This window comes from Tympanuchus pallidicinctus, unplaced genomic scaffold, assembly GCF_026119805.1.
Source record: "Tympanuchus pallidicinctus isolate F22 unplaced genomic scaffold, pur_lepc_1.0 scaffold15, whole genome shotgun sequence".
Classification (NCBI taxonomy): domain Eukaryota; kingdom Metazoa; phylum Chordata; class Aves; order Galliformes; family Phasianidae; genus Tympanuchus; species Tympanuchus pallidicinctus.
This window is the reverse complement of record NW_026294669.1, coordinates 9,354,084-9,371,882: the sequence shown is the minus strand read 5'-3', so window position 1 is coordinate 9,371,882 and position 17,799 is coordinate 9,354,084. Positions and strand designations below refer to the sequence as shown.

Genomic DNA, 17,799 nt, shown 5'->3' with positions numbered 1-17,799 from the left:
ACTTCTCAGCATTAGCACTTTGAATTTCTCTGGAGAGCTTTTTGTGACACTGGAACATCTGTTTGTTTTTTTTTTTACCTTATTTGTTTAATCTCAAAGCGTGTAGTTCCCTTGTCAGCCCATACCTTTGGCAGCAAAACAAGGATATCTATTCTTTTGCACTGCATTTGTTCTCAAAGTTAAGATTTGCTGATGTCTTCCAGACTTACCTTTGGGAAATGACGAGTGGAGTGGAAGAAATACCTGCTGGGATCCTTAATAAAGAACACATCATCTTTGGCAATATTCAGGAGATATATGACTTCCATAACAAGTAAGTTTTCCTAACATTTTTGTTGATGTTTACTGACTAAGGAAACTAAAGGCATGTGTATACTTATACATCTATGTGGTGTCAGCTGTGAATGCCTGCAGTACAATGCACATCAGAATGCAAAGTAATTGATCCAAATATGCAAAATAATGTTTGATGCCTTGTTTTGTTTATTTTTACAAAAATGAATTGCATCTTTGTTTAAACTTTGCCTATAGTTGAATAGCAGTGTTGAAGTCGTATTACACCAATGGTTTGTAGTCCTATAAGTGCTTTTCATCTCACAGCACAGTATTTGTGCTTTGCAAAAGAATAGGACTCTGAGACAGCAGGCCTTCAGTTTTACAGTTGGTGAAATGAGGTCTTGGTGGATGCATCTAAGTTTTATCGCTTCTGGTGCAGAGGCACATAAGGAGTGATCTTTTTGAAGATTCACTGCCTGGTTCTTGCATATCAGTTTGTCTTCCTAAACACAATGACTTCTACTAAGGATTGTTACATTTTCCTTGTAATTGAGTGGGGCAAGGTTGTGCTCAAATAGCAAAGCATGCCTTGGCAAGGACGCAGTTTCTCCATTGGCAGCACACTTGATTAGCCTTGTAATCAAGATACAACTACCAATCATTAACACTGATCTCACTGGTCATTTTGCTTCTCTTGGGTATTTGATTGTAACTAATGACATTGGTGTCTTCTTTTTTCAGCATTTTCCTGAAAGAACTCGAGAAATATGAGCAACTGCCTGAGGATGTGGGTCACTGCTTTGTCACCTGGGTAATGAAGCAGCTGCTTTTCTTTATTTACTCAAATTAATTCCTTTGGCACAGATGGAAACAAGCTGAGAATTGGTGCAAAGGTTATTCCTTGGTGACAAGGGCTGTAACAAGAACTGCTTCCTCCTTAGCTCTCCCCTTCCTTAGCTTTTCTCCTGAGCAGTAGTGTGAAGGCTTTCTGGAGTCCTGTTCTTCATCCTGCACTGACCAGCACAGTGCCTAAATCTGCTGATTTAACAACCAGTTTAAAAGGATTTTGTCAAACCAAATGTCTATTTAGGGGTGACATTAGTTCCTTTGCAAAGGGCCCAGAGAGGAAGAAATCATCATCTACTCTCCTTAGTCATGCTTGAGACCTTTACAGAGGCATGAACATCTTCTTTTATCATCATTTTCCTTCAGAAATTAGTGTCAGACTGTTGAGCCACTGTACTCTCTCATTCCATTACCCACTGCCAGGAAAATTTCCAACGGGGCTTTGAAATCTTGATGCTAAGAGTCTTCATGGGCACAGGAGGTTACAGTAGTTTATCTGTATGAAAACCATCCTCTTTTCAAGTTTGCCAGTCAAGTCAGCCATCTTCATGTTTTCATTGCTGGTTTTATTTGTGTTATAAAGCTGAGAATTAAAATTTTTGAAGTCATTATAGAACCTTTTCATTTACCAAAACAATGAGCATGCTTGAGTGGTTTCAAATGGGCTTTTGATTTCAAAAGATGGCATAAATACTGATGAAATTGATTCAGAAATATTATTTACAATGAAGAAGTTTATATACTTATGAAAGATGGAAACATTTACATATAATTCTGTGCAAAATCTTCACTTTCAAGATTGTAGCACATCATCTCAGCAAGAGTACATGTTCAGCGCTGTGTGTGCTTATAGGCATACACACAGTACTGCGTGCCTAATTGCAAGGTCTTGTTATTTAGATACTCGCTATAGAAAATGTTGCACTAATCAGAGAAGTCCATCCTCCTCTCCTCTCCCTGAGACCCACACTGAATAAATACAAAGCTGCTGTAAGGCAGAACAACACAGATGCTTTTAATTTCCTCTTAAAAATAAATAAATTAGGAAATGAAATGCAAAACTCTCTTAGCACAACATAAAGTTTGAGCCGTTAAAGTCTGAACCCAGGTAGGAGTGGCAAGTTTGAGCCAGCCATCACAGATCTGAGCCTGAAATCAGAAGTGTTGGCTCCAGCTTGCTTGAGCTGGGCGAGCTCTTGCTCAGGGTTTCCACACTGGCTTTATCTGCAAATAGGTGTTAGAGTCAACACTTCATGACTGGGATTTGAGACCTTCTGACATTCAGATACAATCTGTGCAACCTCATCAGAGCTCTCAGAAATTATTTTTCATCTGGATTAAAGTTCTAGGTTTCCTTCTGTTACAAGTGTTTAAAAAAAAAGCTTCCCATAGCTGTTATACGGTGCGCCTCATTCCCTCAGAACTACTCAGGTAAGGTATGAACTGCTGCTAAGTATTAATTCATAATTCTCATGTTGCTTTAGGGTTTTATCACTTGTGTTTGTCCTGGAGAGCCTTACTGAGAGACTGTGAGGGCAGAAAAAAACCTTATCTTGCTTTTCCCTTGATGTTTGTTTTCACAGGCAGATAAATTTCAGATGTATGTCACCTACTGCAAAAACAAGCCTGACTCCAGCCAGCTCATCCTGGAACATGCAGGGACTTTCTTTGATGTAAGCAGCTATTGCCGTTTTCCTTCTGCACACATACCACAGCTGAAACACCTTATCTTTACATCTGAGCAACAGATTCCTTTTGGTGCCTTGGCATTTGGGTTTTCCATTCTGCTGCAGATACCACATGCTGTGAAAACTGATGGGCTGCAGTGTGATATGTGATCTTCACCAATGTGGCAATGCACTTTTAGCAGAGACCAGCATTCTTATAGGAGCCTTCATGCATTTTTCAGGCCAAATCACTTCTAAAGATCTGGTTTAGATATACTTTCTGCTTCCAGGTATAGTGGTAAAATGAAAAGCAAATCCTATTATATTTTATGACCAGAAATCCAAAACAAGATCCTGTCCACCAGTTCTACAAATCTTACCCACTTGAGTAACTTTTGCTTCATTGTGCTGGTAAAGGAGACCACTGCTTGCTAATTGCAAGCAGTCTCCTTTACAAGTTTCCCTTACAAATGCTACACCTGGTAATAAACATTTGCAGGCTCTAATCCTGGTTTTATAGACCTTTTTCCCTCTGAGTTTTGGAGCCTCATTCATTTTGCCTTGCTTATCTGTTAGCTTATAGCTTTAGGTAATTGTTTTCCTGGGGGGAAAAAAAAAAAAAAAAAAAGGAAAAAAAGAAGAAAAAAAGGAAAAAAAAGAAACACTTCATGTCTTTCTTCCAAAGCACTGAAAATCCTTTTACAAATGTAACCTCTCAGCAGGATCCAACCTGTAATGTGGTTGGCAGCTGACACAAATCAGCTCCTCTGGGTTTAGTCTGTGTCAGTGATCAGAGCGTTTCAATTAAACACAGGGAGAGCTCATGTGAGTCTGAAGAGATTTTTTTTTTTTCCTTATTACTGATTTAAGCAGAATTGAACCTAAATGGATTTTCCAGGAGGTGGCGCTTGAGCCTGTTGAATGGTTTGTAATGGTGGTGCAGAAGTGATGGAGGGGTAAGCATCCTTAGGGGTACCAAGGTGTTTCTTCTGCTAAGATTTTCCACTCTAGTTCAATGTATGGGCTAGAAACCTTCCTGATGTTGCTTAAGAGCAACACTTGCAGAGTGCTCCTGCAGTTTGAATGGCCAAAGGAGACACCACAGTGTTCATTAGTTAGCATCTGCTGTTTTGCAGGAGGTTATGTTTTCCTTTCACTGGTGGGAACTGTGGAGGGCTACTCTGTAGTGCCTATGTAAAAAGGGAATGCAGATTATTGCCAAAAACTCCTGTAGGCTCTCAAACCAAGTGACTAAGGTAGTGCAGAGTAATGGCAGATCCTTCTAATCTTCACCTTAGAGTAGCAGTGGTCAAATGGCAGGATGGCTTTCTTTTTTTCCCAAACGTGGAATTTCCCAAAACACCCTGATGAAGAGAGAATTAGCTAGAATAATGCCCCTCAGCATGAAGCCTGCTTGAAAATCTTCCCAGATTGCTTAAACCATCATATAAAGGCAGGTTTGAGATGAAAATAAACAGTCCCAGCAGTCTGATTGAACTCATAAAGTCCATGGAAAAGGTTTGGCTGCAGGGCTCATTTCAAGGGTTAGCTCATTAGGGGAAGGAGCAAAGATAACTGATGTATCTCATTTGAAACTGTGAAGAGAATTAGCAACAGTGCTTTTGGAGCTGAGATGTTCTGAGAACTTGCCTAGTTTATTCTATAGCTTTATTCTAAGATAAAGATGGCTGTTTTCCCTCCCTACAGATCTTGCTGTGCTTATAAGCTTTCCAAACTAAAATTTACCCTCTAGCTGCAGATAAGTCTCATCTTTTCCCATAGTATCAGGAGGCAGCCTGGCAGAGGGCAGGGAATCCTGGCCTGTTCTGCTTCAGCACACAGCTTGTCCCTAGAGGACACGGGGATAAGAGCATCCTTTAGATGGCCAAATGTGCGCAATAGCATCTCGTGGGATTGTCAAAGTGGAACCAGCTGCAGGAGGCAGCTGGGCCTTTTGCTGGACCTCACTGGGTATCAATGTCTCCAGAAGTTCACAATCACATCACAGTGATCAAAACAGACATTTTGGCTGAGATTCAGAAATATTCTGTGCTATCAGAGGTATCATAAGAATCTCTCCTGGCCCCAGCTGCCACCTCGGAGCACCACAGGTCTGTCAGCACTGTCAGCCCTGCTGCTCCCGTGTGGATATTTCAGCTACCGCAGGGCTTTTGGATGGCACTAGATTCTTATGTTTAGACAGCTAAACTGCACCCAACTTGTGCAATTTAATTTCATGTCTCTTTATTTTAATTGAACGTTAAAACTCTTCTTTCAGCCCTCATATCTGAGAGGAACCAATTGACTTGACAGATAAGTCATATATAAATTAAAGCCTGTGTAGCTTGCTTAGCATAGCATCAGCTAAACTTGCGGAGTGCTCCTGCAGTTTGAATGGCCAAAGGAGACACCACAGCTTGTTGCCAACTTCTCTGGAACCACATTGCTCGCTGCATGTGAGCTGGAAGAGAGTTAAAAAGCTACAGAGAGATACAGAGCTGAAGTTCTGGGTGGTTCTGTTTCACTGGGGGTTAACAATTTTCCGTAACTGATTGTTGCTTTTATCTCTTCTAGGAAATTCAGCAAAGGCATGGTCTGGCCAACTCTATCTCTTCTTATTTAATCAAGCCTGTCCAGAGGATCACAAAATACCAACTCCTCCTGAAGGTACCTTAGTGAGCTGACCAAATTGAGTCATGCAGAGCAGCTCGCAGTTGTAATGAGTTAAATTCCAATGTAGTGACAACTCTGTGCCTTACACCAGGTTACTGTAATGACAGGCTTACTACAGCCTTGTGAGTATCTCAGCAAGCCTGCAGAGAACAACCAAAGCTCCCGGGATGGCCTATGCATGCTCTCAGTCCTCACCCCTATGGGCTGCTCCTCAGAACCTCCTTCCAGAAGGAGCTCACCCACCCTGGGTGTAATGCAGCCTGCACTGTGCTGAGGGGCTGCTGGAGGCCTGCTCCCAGCTGGATAACTGCCCAGAAACCCTCTGAGTTAGCTCCCATTCGAGGGCACCTCACTGTCTTGCTTCTTAGTTATTTCCATTCAATCCCTGTTATTTGCAAGCATCCACAGTGGGTGCAGTCCAGCTTTATTCTGTCACTGTTAGTGACATGGTTGCAATGTTGCAGTCTACATACCAAAAACATGGTCTGAGATAAAGCCAGCATGTTGGTCAGTTTGCTTACAGGTGTTCTGCATTGCTTCTTAGGAACTGCTTACCTGCTGTGAGGAAGGCAAAGGGGAACTCAAGGATGGTCTGGAAGTGATGCTCAGTGTCCCCAAGAAAGCTAATGATGCAATGCATGTCAGCATGCTGGAAGGTACAGATGAGTGTCTGTGGCAGAAAAGGACCTTAGGAGTGAATTAAGCCTTCTTGTACCTTGTTTAGACAGTTAGCACAGATTGACTGTAGCAGTACTGTTGGCTGATCATCATTTTCAGGTAGCTCTTATGTATACATGTAGTTAGTATATGTTTATATACATACATATTTATTTGCTGAAAATTTTCCTACGTACTGCAACAAAAAACCCCTCTGAAACTATTTCTGTAGCTGTAATCATGGCTGCAATGATTATTACATTACAATGATTAAAACATTGCACTGGAAGAGTCTGCCCAGAGAGGTGGTAGAGGCACCATTCCTGGGCATGTTTAAGAACTGTGGAGATGTGGCACTGAGGACATGATTTAGTGGACAGTATTTCTAGCTGGTGAATAGTTGAGCTAGATGATCTTAGAGATCTTTTCCAACCTTACTGTTTCTATGACTTCTAAATACTATCTCAGTATTTCGAAAGAAAAAGTTCTGGTTTTCTGAGTCAAAACATCTTGTGGTTCAAAACATTGGTGAAATCAGCCTAAAGATTAATAATAAATAAAATAACCAATCATAAAGCATTTCAAAATTACAGGGGGGAAAAAAAAAGAGTTGCCCAAAAATTAAGCCTTTCACTGACTTTTTGATATGTGGAGTATTTCTGAAATTTGAACATTTTAATCAGGACAGCAATGATTTATTGTCTCTAAAGCATTTTCTTGGCAAAAAAAAAAAAAAAAAATTTCATGTCTAGCTTGGATCAGAAAAAAAAACCAAAAAAGGTGCCTAAGCAGCACAGGAAGTCCAGGTGATTACAATTGCTTGGGTGTGAATTGATCCAGTGTGGGTCAGAATGTAGTGAGGATGATTTTCACTGTGGTTTTCCAGTATAGCTTTTGAGTAACTTGTCCCCTTGAGATGAGTAGCACCATGTGATAGTAGAAAAATAGCCTCTGGTAGGATAATTATGTCGTGGCAGTGGACAAACAAAAGCAAAAAAATAATTTCACTGGGGCAGAGGTGCCCATAAATGTCTTTTATGAATATAAAGAAGAGAAAGACCCTTTTACTGCAAGTCTTCCTTGCTCTGATGTTCCTGAGCATTACTGGCACCAAGAACTAATACTATGTTAGGTGTTAACCAGTGTGTTTTGTGTTCTCTATTTAGGGTTTGATGAGAATCTAGATGTCCAGGGAGAGCTGATTCTTCAGGATTCCTTCCAAGTGTGGGATCCCAAATCACTCATTCGGAAAGGCCGTGAGAGGCATTTGTTTCTCTTTGAAATCTCTTTGGTGTTTAGCAAGGAGATCAAAGATTCTTCAGGACACACAAAATATGTTTACAAGAACAAGTTACTGGTAGGTGTGGCTGAAGAGAGATAATGTGGTTGTTGCATTTCTTGTAGGTAGAGGTAGAGTTTGGGAGATGGTGTATGTGTCCCCACATTGGGTGGGAATATTCACGCCACCTGAAAGGGCTGGCCCTGGGACCAGTGGGAGGCTAAACCTGCAGTGAGCCTGGAAGGGTTTGGGACAGTGAGATGTGATGAGTGTGTGGAAAACGCAACGAGGATCAGTCAAACCATTCGCTCTTCTTTGCCACCCCCTGATGATTTTCTGTGCCTTCTATCCTCTGATCCATACCTGCATTCCCTGCTTGCCCCTATAAATGTAAAGTTTTCTCAACTCCTGAGGCTTAACCTGTATGAAATCTCTCATCATCTTTCCTCCACACTAGACCTCAGAACTGGGAGTGACTGAACATGTTGAAGGAGATCCCTGTAAATTTGCCTTGTGGTCTGGACGAACACCATCCTCAGACAATAAAACAGTGCTAAAAGTAAGTCTTTTCGCACTTGTTTTCTTTGCCTTTAGAGCTGCTAGTTGAGGCCTCAGGAGCCCTAACGTGAAAGGTCAGTTTCTCCCCTCCTCATTGCTTCCATGTCTGTGGTGGGGTCAAGCTTGCATGAGGAGCAATTTGATTCCAAGACCACAGTATGAAAGAAGACAGTGTAGTTATGCAGTCTTGCTGAAATAGCATCTCTTGCAATCCAGGTTGAGCAGCTGCATGCTGATGCAAGGCACATCTCAGGGTGTTGGACTGGGAGGTGTAATTCTCTTAGTCCTATGCCACTGGGCATATCAGCAGTCAATAATTTCCTCAACCCTCCAGAGCTGAAAGCCATTTCAGTCAAGTGAGTTTCTAATGAAGAATTTATGTTGTAATTATTTTGTCTGAGGAAATCCCAGCTGTGCACTGATAACCTATTTCCCCTTCACAGAGCATGCTGCATTACTAGCATTAAATATATTTATCCAGAGCTTAGCTGCTTTGCTATTGCTTGCCAAGTAGGTCTGGTAAAATACCCTCAGTTCTCCTGGGGTTCCCAGGTATTCCAGTAGTTGGTGCAATACAGCAGAGAGGAAAAAGTTAATTATGCATTTTCATCAGCCGATCAGTATTCTTCAGAGGAGGTGATATACTGGGAATTTGATAAAGTGTCTGTCCTTCTGCCTTGTGGAACTTTAGGCATCAAGTATTGAAACAAAGCAGGAATGGATCAAAAATATCCGAGAAGTCATCCAAGAAAGAATTATCCATCTGAAAGGAGCTCTGAAAGAGCCAATTCAGCTCCCCAAGACACCAGCAAAGCAGCGAAACAACAGTAGAAGGTAACCTCAGTCACTGCACACAACATGAAGTCACTAGAGATTTGTAAAACAATAGCAATGTATTGTTTGTGGGCTTTTTACTGGATTCATTTGCATTTTCTGACCATAGTTAAAAGCAGTTTTCATCATCTTTGCTTGTTTTGTGTTGTCTTGGCAAAAGTAGCTTTTCCATGATATTCATGCAAAGGTCTGTAGTACTCTGAAGTATTGGAGAGAAATGTACAGTAAAAACTTCTTCAGAGTCTAAGGTTATGTTTCTTTCCCAAAGTAGAATTTACTTTTTCAGATTTGAGTATTAACAGATTTTTTTTTCCTATGTGGTATTCTAAACTGTTTGACAACTAAAATCACAGCTCATTGTGACATTCTATTACCAGAGTGGAGTATCTGTGCTTTGTCATGAAATATGAAATTCACTTCAGCCTGGGAGGAAATATTAAATTGTTTTGGTCAATCCCAGATGAAACAAAAATTATACAAAGGCACAGTTCTTTTGTTGTCAAGCTGGTGTTCCCAAGAACCATTTGTAATTTGAGCATCTCCCCTTCTTCGTCAAATGTTATCATACAGCCATTTACTGTGGGCTGTATTACTGAGATTTTCAAAGAGAGAGCAAGTAAGGCCACCAGAAAGAGCCTGACCTAGGCTCTACACTGTCATTATTCACGTTTGTTTGGATATCTTCTTTGTTAATACTAAATTCCAGAAAAAGTGATTCTTGTGAGATGAGAAATGGCCCTTCCTTCTGTGCCGCACACAGCTTCTGCTTGCTGCATGGTTTTGGTGAAGGAAGAAATCCAATTCAAGGAAAAAATGCTACTTGACACCCTCATTACAGAGCTATTTCTGAACACCAGCATTTTCTGTGCTGTAAATATGCAGGGAACCACTAGCCTGTTTCCAGCAACTAAGGTTGTGATTACATGCTAATCCCAACCCTATGGCTGAGGGTGACATCATTCTAAATTAGGAGTTACGCAGCAGCATGGGCTGTATCAGCAAGGTAATTTTAGCACAAAGCCAACTCTGGCACGCTGACTCTGCACTTCTCAAATCCACCTATAAAGTTATGCACATTACAAGGTGTTTCGTTAAGTAAGCACAGTCATTTCGCTGTTATTTCTTTTGCAGAGATGGAGTAGATGATGCAGACAGCCAAGGAGATGGAAGCAGTCAACCTGATACTATTTCCATTGCATCCAGGACATCACAGAATACAGTGGACAGCGATAAGGTAGGACTGGAACATGAAAATATGCTGCAGCTAATTGTCTCCCAAAACATGTAAGTGAAAAGCAAAATAGAAGACAATATATGGCAACCTGTCTTTTACTGAGTCAAAAGTTGTATTCTCTGAGGCAAGGCTATTAAAATCCAGTCTCTTTCTAGATGCTCATCAGTACTGCTGTTTTACATGGTAACGTCTCTTTTGCTGCAAGTCTTTTGAAGTTGAATTGGCTCTGAAGAAATACAGCCCAGAGCAATCTTTTTTTCCTTAGTAAAACTTGCCTTGTGGGATCCATCTTCTGAATCAGCAAATGGTTATGTTCCATGTTTACTCTCTGAGCTATAATCACTACTTTGTTGGAGGGAATACAGGTGCATTAATATGGCAAAATTGGGATCCTGGCTGGTCTGGGAGTCTGAGAGACCTACCCTTTCCAGAGACTGTGATTTTGGATGCCATCCTCACAGACATATGGAGGAACATATGGATGGCCCCAAGACACGCAACATTCTGTTGGAATGCTGCATGCTGTTGGCATGTATGTAGTCCCTGTTTCATGTGTCAGATGGTCTAAGTCCAGATCCTCCTCCATTAGGAGGCCTGACTCAAATTTGTCACCCTGATATTTCCAGCTGTGGCCTTCAGCTGAATTAGCAGCTGGTAGTCAGAGTAAATGGGCTATTAGTAAGAGCTTACTTCAAATATGATTATGAGGTTTGTCAAATGTAATAAGAATATCCACATTCTCTTCCTGTGTTGCTTTGAAACTATATTGAATTTGCAAAAGAATGAATTCTGCAGAATCATTTTGGATTTATCTGCTTGTCAGGCCTTTAATTATACTGCCACTTTCTCAGGATAGAAGGGTATCTTCTCAAACTCAGAATTTGCGTTCATGGTCAGAAAGTTCACAAACACTTTTCTGTGCAGTGGCTATTTTGAAAGCTGAACTCAGAGGAATTAATAGGAGTTAACTGAGTTAACTGCAAATAAATCACCTGTTGTATTTAACTTATTTATCTGAAAAGCATGTTTCCATGTTGTTGCTTCTTTTTGTTTCTTTGTTTTTGACTAGTAATGTGCATTAGAAAAGTATTACTCCAAAGGACACCATAATGCATGCAAATACTTTGTCTGATGCAGAATAAATACGTTCTTATGTCTTTAATCCACGTGGACTCACCCTGCTTTTCCATGTTTTTCACATTTATCATTCCTGAAAGAGGCCCTGGCTTAGGAGATTACTTGAGTTTATGCTTAATTTTACACACAAGATTTGTTGGTTTGTTTCAAGACCGTTGACTCAGTTGCATGAGTTATAGTAGCAGGCAAGGTCTGGGTAAGTCACTCCTAACTGAGTGCTGTAGCTGCAGACAAGATCTGTAGTGTAAACAACAACAGGGACAGTTGGGCTCTACCTTGAAAGGCAGCCCATCATGGCAACAGCTGCTTTCAGGATGCAAGGCTGGGAAGGGCTGTAGGAATTCCTACACAATGATCTTGTCTGAATTGAAAGGTAAAGGCATGCAGGAGGTAAACTGGGAAACAAATCACACAGGCAGAAACTTGTTACCACCGAGGAAAGGCTAAATCAGCACAAGGGTTGGATCATCTTACTTTTTTAAGATGGATCTGTTCACTTGCTGATGTAAGGCTGTTTGTATTCATGTATCTGTATGTACTTTTACTGAACAGAAGCAAATTCTAGTGTACAGTTAAAGCTTAAATATAGATGTATGTGCTTTGTTGAATCTGAGTAACTAGTGTAGCATCCTCCAACAGAGAGGCAGCTCTTGCTAAAGCCCCTTTCGTACTGTCACATATGCTAGTGCCAGCAAGCTGTGGAGAATTCAGAACCTAGAGTGCTGCATTGCCAGGTCTTTGCTCCAAGGAGAGCAAACTTTCCACATCCCTTGACAATTCTCTCAGTTTTCTACATAGCATTACCCCAGTTAATGACAGATGGAGCTGTGTTTGTACTTCCCATTGAAACAGCATGGAGGCATCCTGCCTTCACTCTCAGCACAGATATAGGTTTTTATAACATACACTGCAATTAACCTGTGTGGTTCTGATAACAGCACTGATAGGTAAAGTATTCAGCAAATAGGAATTTTCCTGTCTCTCGAACTGCAGCTTTGTTAGAAGAGTTATTCCCAAAAGTTCTAAATCAGACTTCGAGTGACTGCCCTGAGTGCCCCTGATATCTCCATCCAGAGGAGCCAGAAGAAACTTCCCACCTTTAACAAGACCCAGCTGTTCAGAGCCTCACTAACAAGGACAGGCAAAGAGCGTGGCAGTGCCAGCAGTGTGCCAGGCTGAGAGCAGAGTGATCTTGCACTAGGAACACCGAGGTATTAACTCACAGGTTGCATCTGAGAGCACACTGCATTGCTTATTTATCTGTTTGGATTATGAATTTGGGCAGGCAAGAATTCTTCCAAACATTATGTTTGTAACATAATGCCATGCAGGATACAGATGAGAATGCAGAGCAGCTTTTTTACATTGAAGATAATTTGAAGCAGGATTTCTGGCTGCAGGCTCCTCTTACAAGTTACTCTTTAGATATTCCATCTTTCCTGGCTACAGGTAGTGGTCAGTTAATTATATGAGACAAAAAGAACATGTCCATGTCTATTCAAAATAATAAATAATTACTCCTCTTTGTTTGTTTTTTTTTTTTTATAAATTGCCAAAGTACTTTCTTAAATCTGGATCTTAGCCCTTAACATCTTTAATTTTCTTGTATTTTTATCTATCTGTCTAAATATATGAAGCAGTTATCCCTGAGCTGTAACTTTTATTTTTTCGTTAAATACCAGATCTGTAGCTCTGCACCATTGTGAAAGAAAAGAGATAACATGTAAAATGCTGTGAATTTGTCTGTATGCAATCTGTAACCTAAAATATCTCATGGCTTGAAAAACAATTGTTTGGATTTTCCTTTGGGAGAAAATATTATAAAGAGGGAAAAAGTTGGTTCATGAACGTGACTTGGTGTTAAAGAATCAGCAGATAACAAATACTATTAGAGTAAGTGTAATTTCCATTGAGCAGCCATGTCAGCTTCTAGGGAACCTCCTATGCAAAAACTTCATCTTCTTCCAAAAGGCAGACCAGACAGCTTTTGTACAGCAGACCCTCTTCAATGTGCTGTCTAAAAACCATTCCTTCAGGAGAAATCCTCACCCTATTCAGCTCACAGCAGACAGGATTTCAATCTTTGTATTTGGATTCAAAGCAGTGGGGAACTGCATAAAGAAAATGTTAGCATGCAGGATATACTCATTTGTTAAGCCCATTGATCTGTTGGCTGTAAAACAGCTGGTCCTGGCGATACTGATCCATCTTCTAATAGCTCCTTTTTTGTCAGCTTTTGTAGTATGCTGAGGAGAGCTGCTCTTGTTTCTCCAGGTTGTTTTTGGATGTAGAAAAAAGCACTGAAATGTGAACGGAAAAGTTTTTACTCTCTAAAAATAAACATACATGATCTACTTTTATCTCTTCCATTAGATATTGGACTCAGTTCATCTTTCAGAAGTCATGAGACTGAGATCTTGACCTCTTCTGCATTGGTGGTATTATATAAAAACTGAGAATAAACGCTTTTTGATTGGAGGTAATTAGTATGAGGGGAGCTTTTTGAGTTAAGGCTTCTAGAACAAATCATTTACAAGTGGATTTTCTTTTCTCTAAAGGCTTCAAATCAAGGCAAAACAGCCTTCTCCCTTTGATATCATTACTTAAGCAGAAATTAGGATCTGATGCAGGTAGTACTACTTCACATTGTTACAAAGGAAGCTAAGGCACCAAGAATCCAGGCTCTTTTCTCCTTAAAAATCTATCATTTCTAAGAGTCACAATGCATACCATTAGAGATATTCATTCTCAGTACCTTGGAAGTTTCCTTTCTAAGTCATACAGTTACGAGGAGCAACTTGATCCCCTGTATTCTTCTTTATGCTACTGATCCATTTGGGCTTGAGTTCTGTAGAGCTGTACACCAACATAGAGTCATAGAATCATAGAATCATTACAGGTGGAAAAGAACACCCAGATCTTCTAGTCTAACAGTCAACCCATAACCACCGTGCTGTCCTAAATAGGCAATAGTTCCAGGAAACACACCTTGTGTTAATGTGTGCTGACTTGAAAATAAATAAGAAGATAGCAAACAGAAATGCCCTCTCATTCACTATGAATGGAAACCTCTTCTGTCCCTCACAAGGAGAATATAGAGGAAATCACTAAGTTTATTAGTTACCACTTTAACATTTGCAGTAAGAAGTGGTCAATCATTTCTTCCTAGCATAAATTAATTCAGGAATTAAGTTGTAAGCGTGCCTAAATCTGAAGTGGAAAAACTAAAGATCCCTCTCTAACCAGGCATCTTGCAAAGAAGTGAAATATGGTGAGCAGGAAGTTTATAAATTCTTTCTTCTCTTATTTAATCTCAAACAAATGAAAACATTTGCCATAAAATAGTGAAATAGTAATACTCCTTTAAAAAAAAAAATCCCAGTGAAGTCTTAAAATGAGAACACCAACATAAGGAAAACACATCTAAAAATATATATTATGTATATATGCCAAAATATATATATATGCCAATATAAAGCATTATTTTGTCAAATACAGAAAATCCAAATGTAGAATAGAAATTAGAGATTCACGTTTTTGGAGGGGGAATTAAAGAAGTGGAGAAATTAAGACAATACCATAAGGCAAATGCAGACATTAATTAATTCTGCTAACAAGAGCATTCTTACTGAGCTGACAATTTAATTTCTACTTAGTTTCTCAGCAAGGGAACTGGCATAACAAGCAGATTAAAAAAAAGAAAAAGCATCTTGGTACTCAGTAATAGCAGGTTCCTGGGAAAGAGATGCCTTCCTGCTGTAGCAGAGGGGCTACACCAAGGGTAAGAATTGCTCAGCACTGCTTGGATCAATGGAGGTATCACTCTGGACTGAAGCCTTTACAGAACTTGAGCAGTGGGACTGAATACAAATTAGCCCCTCAGCGGCACATTTCACTGTCAGTGTGGTTAATGGCTGCAGTTGATGGAAGGAGGTTGTAAGGTGTGATAGAAATTCTGGCTGTAACAGAGGCAAGGGAAAGCATGATCATGAGAATATGGAGTTGGGAGGTAAGGCAGATAGTCACTTAAATACAGTATTCAGAGTATTTCTTTAGAAATCTTTGTCTTTTCTGGAGCCCAATAAAAGGTGATCTATACAGAGCTGTCTGACAGGTAAGGCTGGGCATTGACTTGCAGAGATTTCTCCCCCTGAACCATGTATTTTATTCTCAGTAAATTGGGTTCAATTTAGCAATTGTGAGTTTCTGAAGGAGAAAGGTAGGGATCAATTTGGTCTCGCTTATGGAGGTATAGTGGTTGTTCTGCAGTGATCCTATCTAGGCAACTTACATTCTTATATCAGTAGTGCCTTGTCTGGAGTGCTGCTCCGTTATAGTGGCTGATGAATCATGGTGCTGCGAGCAAAATTAGTGTACAGAAAATGACTGCTGACTGTTAAGTGAGTTCTTCCCATGAAGATATGATGGAGAAAAGAGAAGTGAGTTATGGTCCCAGAAGATATACCTTTACTGCTCTCACAGTGCCCAGCATTGCTACTGTTATCCCGTTGAGTTCTTGCTGCCCTCACCTGTGGAAATGGGAAGACATGACAGAAAGGGAGGTCCTGAGATAAAGCAATTTGGTACCGTAATTAACCTTCCTGAGTTCTCACTAGCTATAGTTGTTAATTCTTTGTAAGACACTGTCGTGTAGAAGCAAAACGTTTATTTTATCAAGGAAATAAATTGTTCAGCCATGAGCTGACATCTCTCCAGTGTTAATTTCTTCAGATTTCTTTAGGCTTTAAGAGCTGCCTCTGATGTCTTGCTCTACAGGGTTTGGCCTAAGCTCTGCTTTGGGATAACTTAATCTTTGGTTTGAGCACTTATGGATTTCTAACTTACGTAGCACAGGCTCTCCAGTTCCCTTAGCACAGCTATCAGCACTGGCGCTGCCCACAGCAGAGACCTCGCAGGACAGACCTGGAGCTCTTGGCCTTTTGGTTTCTTTGAGAACTCTGAAAAAAATGCATTTGGGATTGGAGCCACATTTCAAAACAAGGGAAAAAGTAATTCTTTCCAGCTTTGGTTTTCAGCCAGGTCTGATCCTAGCTTGAATTATGTGTTATCTGTCTTTTCCATCAGCCGTTTCTAAATGTAACAAGTAGATGATCAAGAGGTTTACCTCTGAGAAGTGACCTGTCAGAGGTCCAAGTGCTGCTGAGGGTAAGGACATTTGTTTTCTGTTGTTGCCGGCAAGTGTTCAGGGAGCAGAGGGTGGAGGGAGCACTAAAGGCAGGCTGTCTTGTTTCAGAGTTTTCTTAGAAAAGGTGTACGGATTCTCTTGAAAAGCAAAGAAAAACATGAACAGCTCCTTTTGAAACAACATGAAATTTGTGCGTACTTCACGGTTTGCTCAGGGAACTTTGTCTGAAGTCCAAACCACACAGTGGAGCCTTATCCATTTCTTTTTGCACTGAGTGGCCATACAACTTCCCCCACAACCAACTGAAACAATGGCACTGGATGAATTTCAGATCCCATTTTTTAATCCAGTAGCTGAATGTTAGCAAGAAATTTCCCAGAGATTTGAGTGCTTCATCCACCTTGGCTTCATCGCTGTGGAAATACAGCAATGCCAAAACAAAGGAAAGAATAAAGCACAAGCTTTTCAGGGCATTCTTTCTTTCTCCCCTCAAAAGACATTTAAAGTGAGATGAATAGCATCATATTTTTAATCATATAACATTAAATAAGCTTTAATCCCAATGTAATTATTTCTAATGCGCTTTGAAAACAAAAGAAAAAAATGCTGCCTACAGAGAGTTGCTGCCTATGGAGAGCCTGCTGACTCTGGAGCAGTCTGTAGTTTCATTTCATGGACAAAAGTGAATAAACACCTGGAAACCTGGAACATCAGTGGCATCCATGGGAACAGAAATCTTACTGCTCATTAACTGATATTCCCAGGAAGTTCATAAAAGGCATCCACAAAATTTGCCATGTATTTTAAATATATTTCTGATGTTTCTGAAAGTGTCCTTGCACTTCAGTGGGACCTCTGCTCTAAAAATACTTGGACACAATTATGTCCCCAAAAGAAGGCTGTTCCTTCCAGTGTGTATGGTGTATGAGCAATGGTGTATGAACAGTGTCTGCACTCATGGGTTTGTTTTCTTCAGTGTAGAACCAGCATATATTTCCTTAATACCTCCCCTGTATTTTTAATTTGCCATTTTAAATGACAGATATGATATTTAAGGGCAATTTCTGTGGCTGCCCACTTGATATCTCCATTCCCTTCTTTTCAGCAGCATGAAAATCAGATTCCGTTGATGAACAAATTCCCCCTATAGGCACAAGGCACACAGCTAAAGGTTGTCTTAGCAGATATAACAGATATTCCAAATTCACTGAGAATGTGGTATCTCTCAAACACAGGATGTTTCTGAACAACATATGGTCCTGTTTTTCAGCTCTAAAGTGAGACCAGACCAGTTGTTGCCTAACAACTGTGATTTTCAAAGAAACAAAATTTATTGCCATTCTTTTAAATTAAATTACATTAAATTATTGTAATAATAATAATAGAGTACCAATACTGGGCTATGGCCCAGGGCAGGTGAGATGATCCCTAAGGCTGCCTTGAGACTCACATCTAGTGATGTTGCACTGGTACTTTCTGAGACTTGCTATCT

General features: G+C 40.3%; 1 protein-coding gene across 12 annotated transcripts in view; it reads left to right on the top strand.

The window, feature by feature from the left end:
- The window catches only part of KALRN (kalirin RhoGEF kinase), a 445,988-nt gene that overhangs the window by 323,057 nt on the left and 105,132 nt on the right, over window positions 1-17,799 (top strand). For 10 of the 12 annotated variants that reach the window (XM_052676088.1, XM_052676076.1, XM_052676075.1 and 7 more), the window contains 9 exons: window positions 204-313; window positions 1,018-1,087; window positions 2,706-2,795; window positions 5,364-5,456; window positions 6,007-6,118; window positions 7,286-7,476; window positions 7,856-7,957; window positions 8,648-8,790; window positions 9,922-10,024. In XM_052676088.1, coding sequence (XP_052532048.1) covers window positions 204-313; window positions 1,018-1,087; window positions 2,706-2,795; window positions 5,364-5,456; window positions 6,007-6,118; window positions 7,286-7,476; window positions 7,856-7,957; window positions 8,648-8,790; window positions 9,922-10,024 — 1,014 coding nt within the window. Of the gene's footprint in view, window positions 1-203; window positions 314-1,017; window positions 1,088-2,705; window positions 2,796-5,363; window positions 5,457-6,006; window positions 6,119-7,285; window positions 7,477-7,855; window positions 7,958-8,647; window positions 8,791-9,921; window positions 10,025-10,179; window positions 10,363-10,389; window positions 11,149-17,799 lie in introns of those variants that run through there. The other 2 variants (XM_052676083.1, XM_052676081.1) reach the window with 2 other exon arrangements.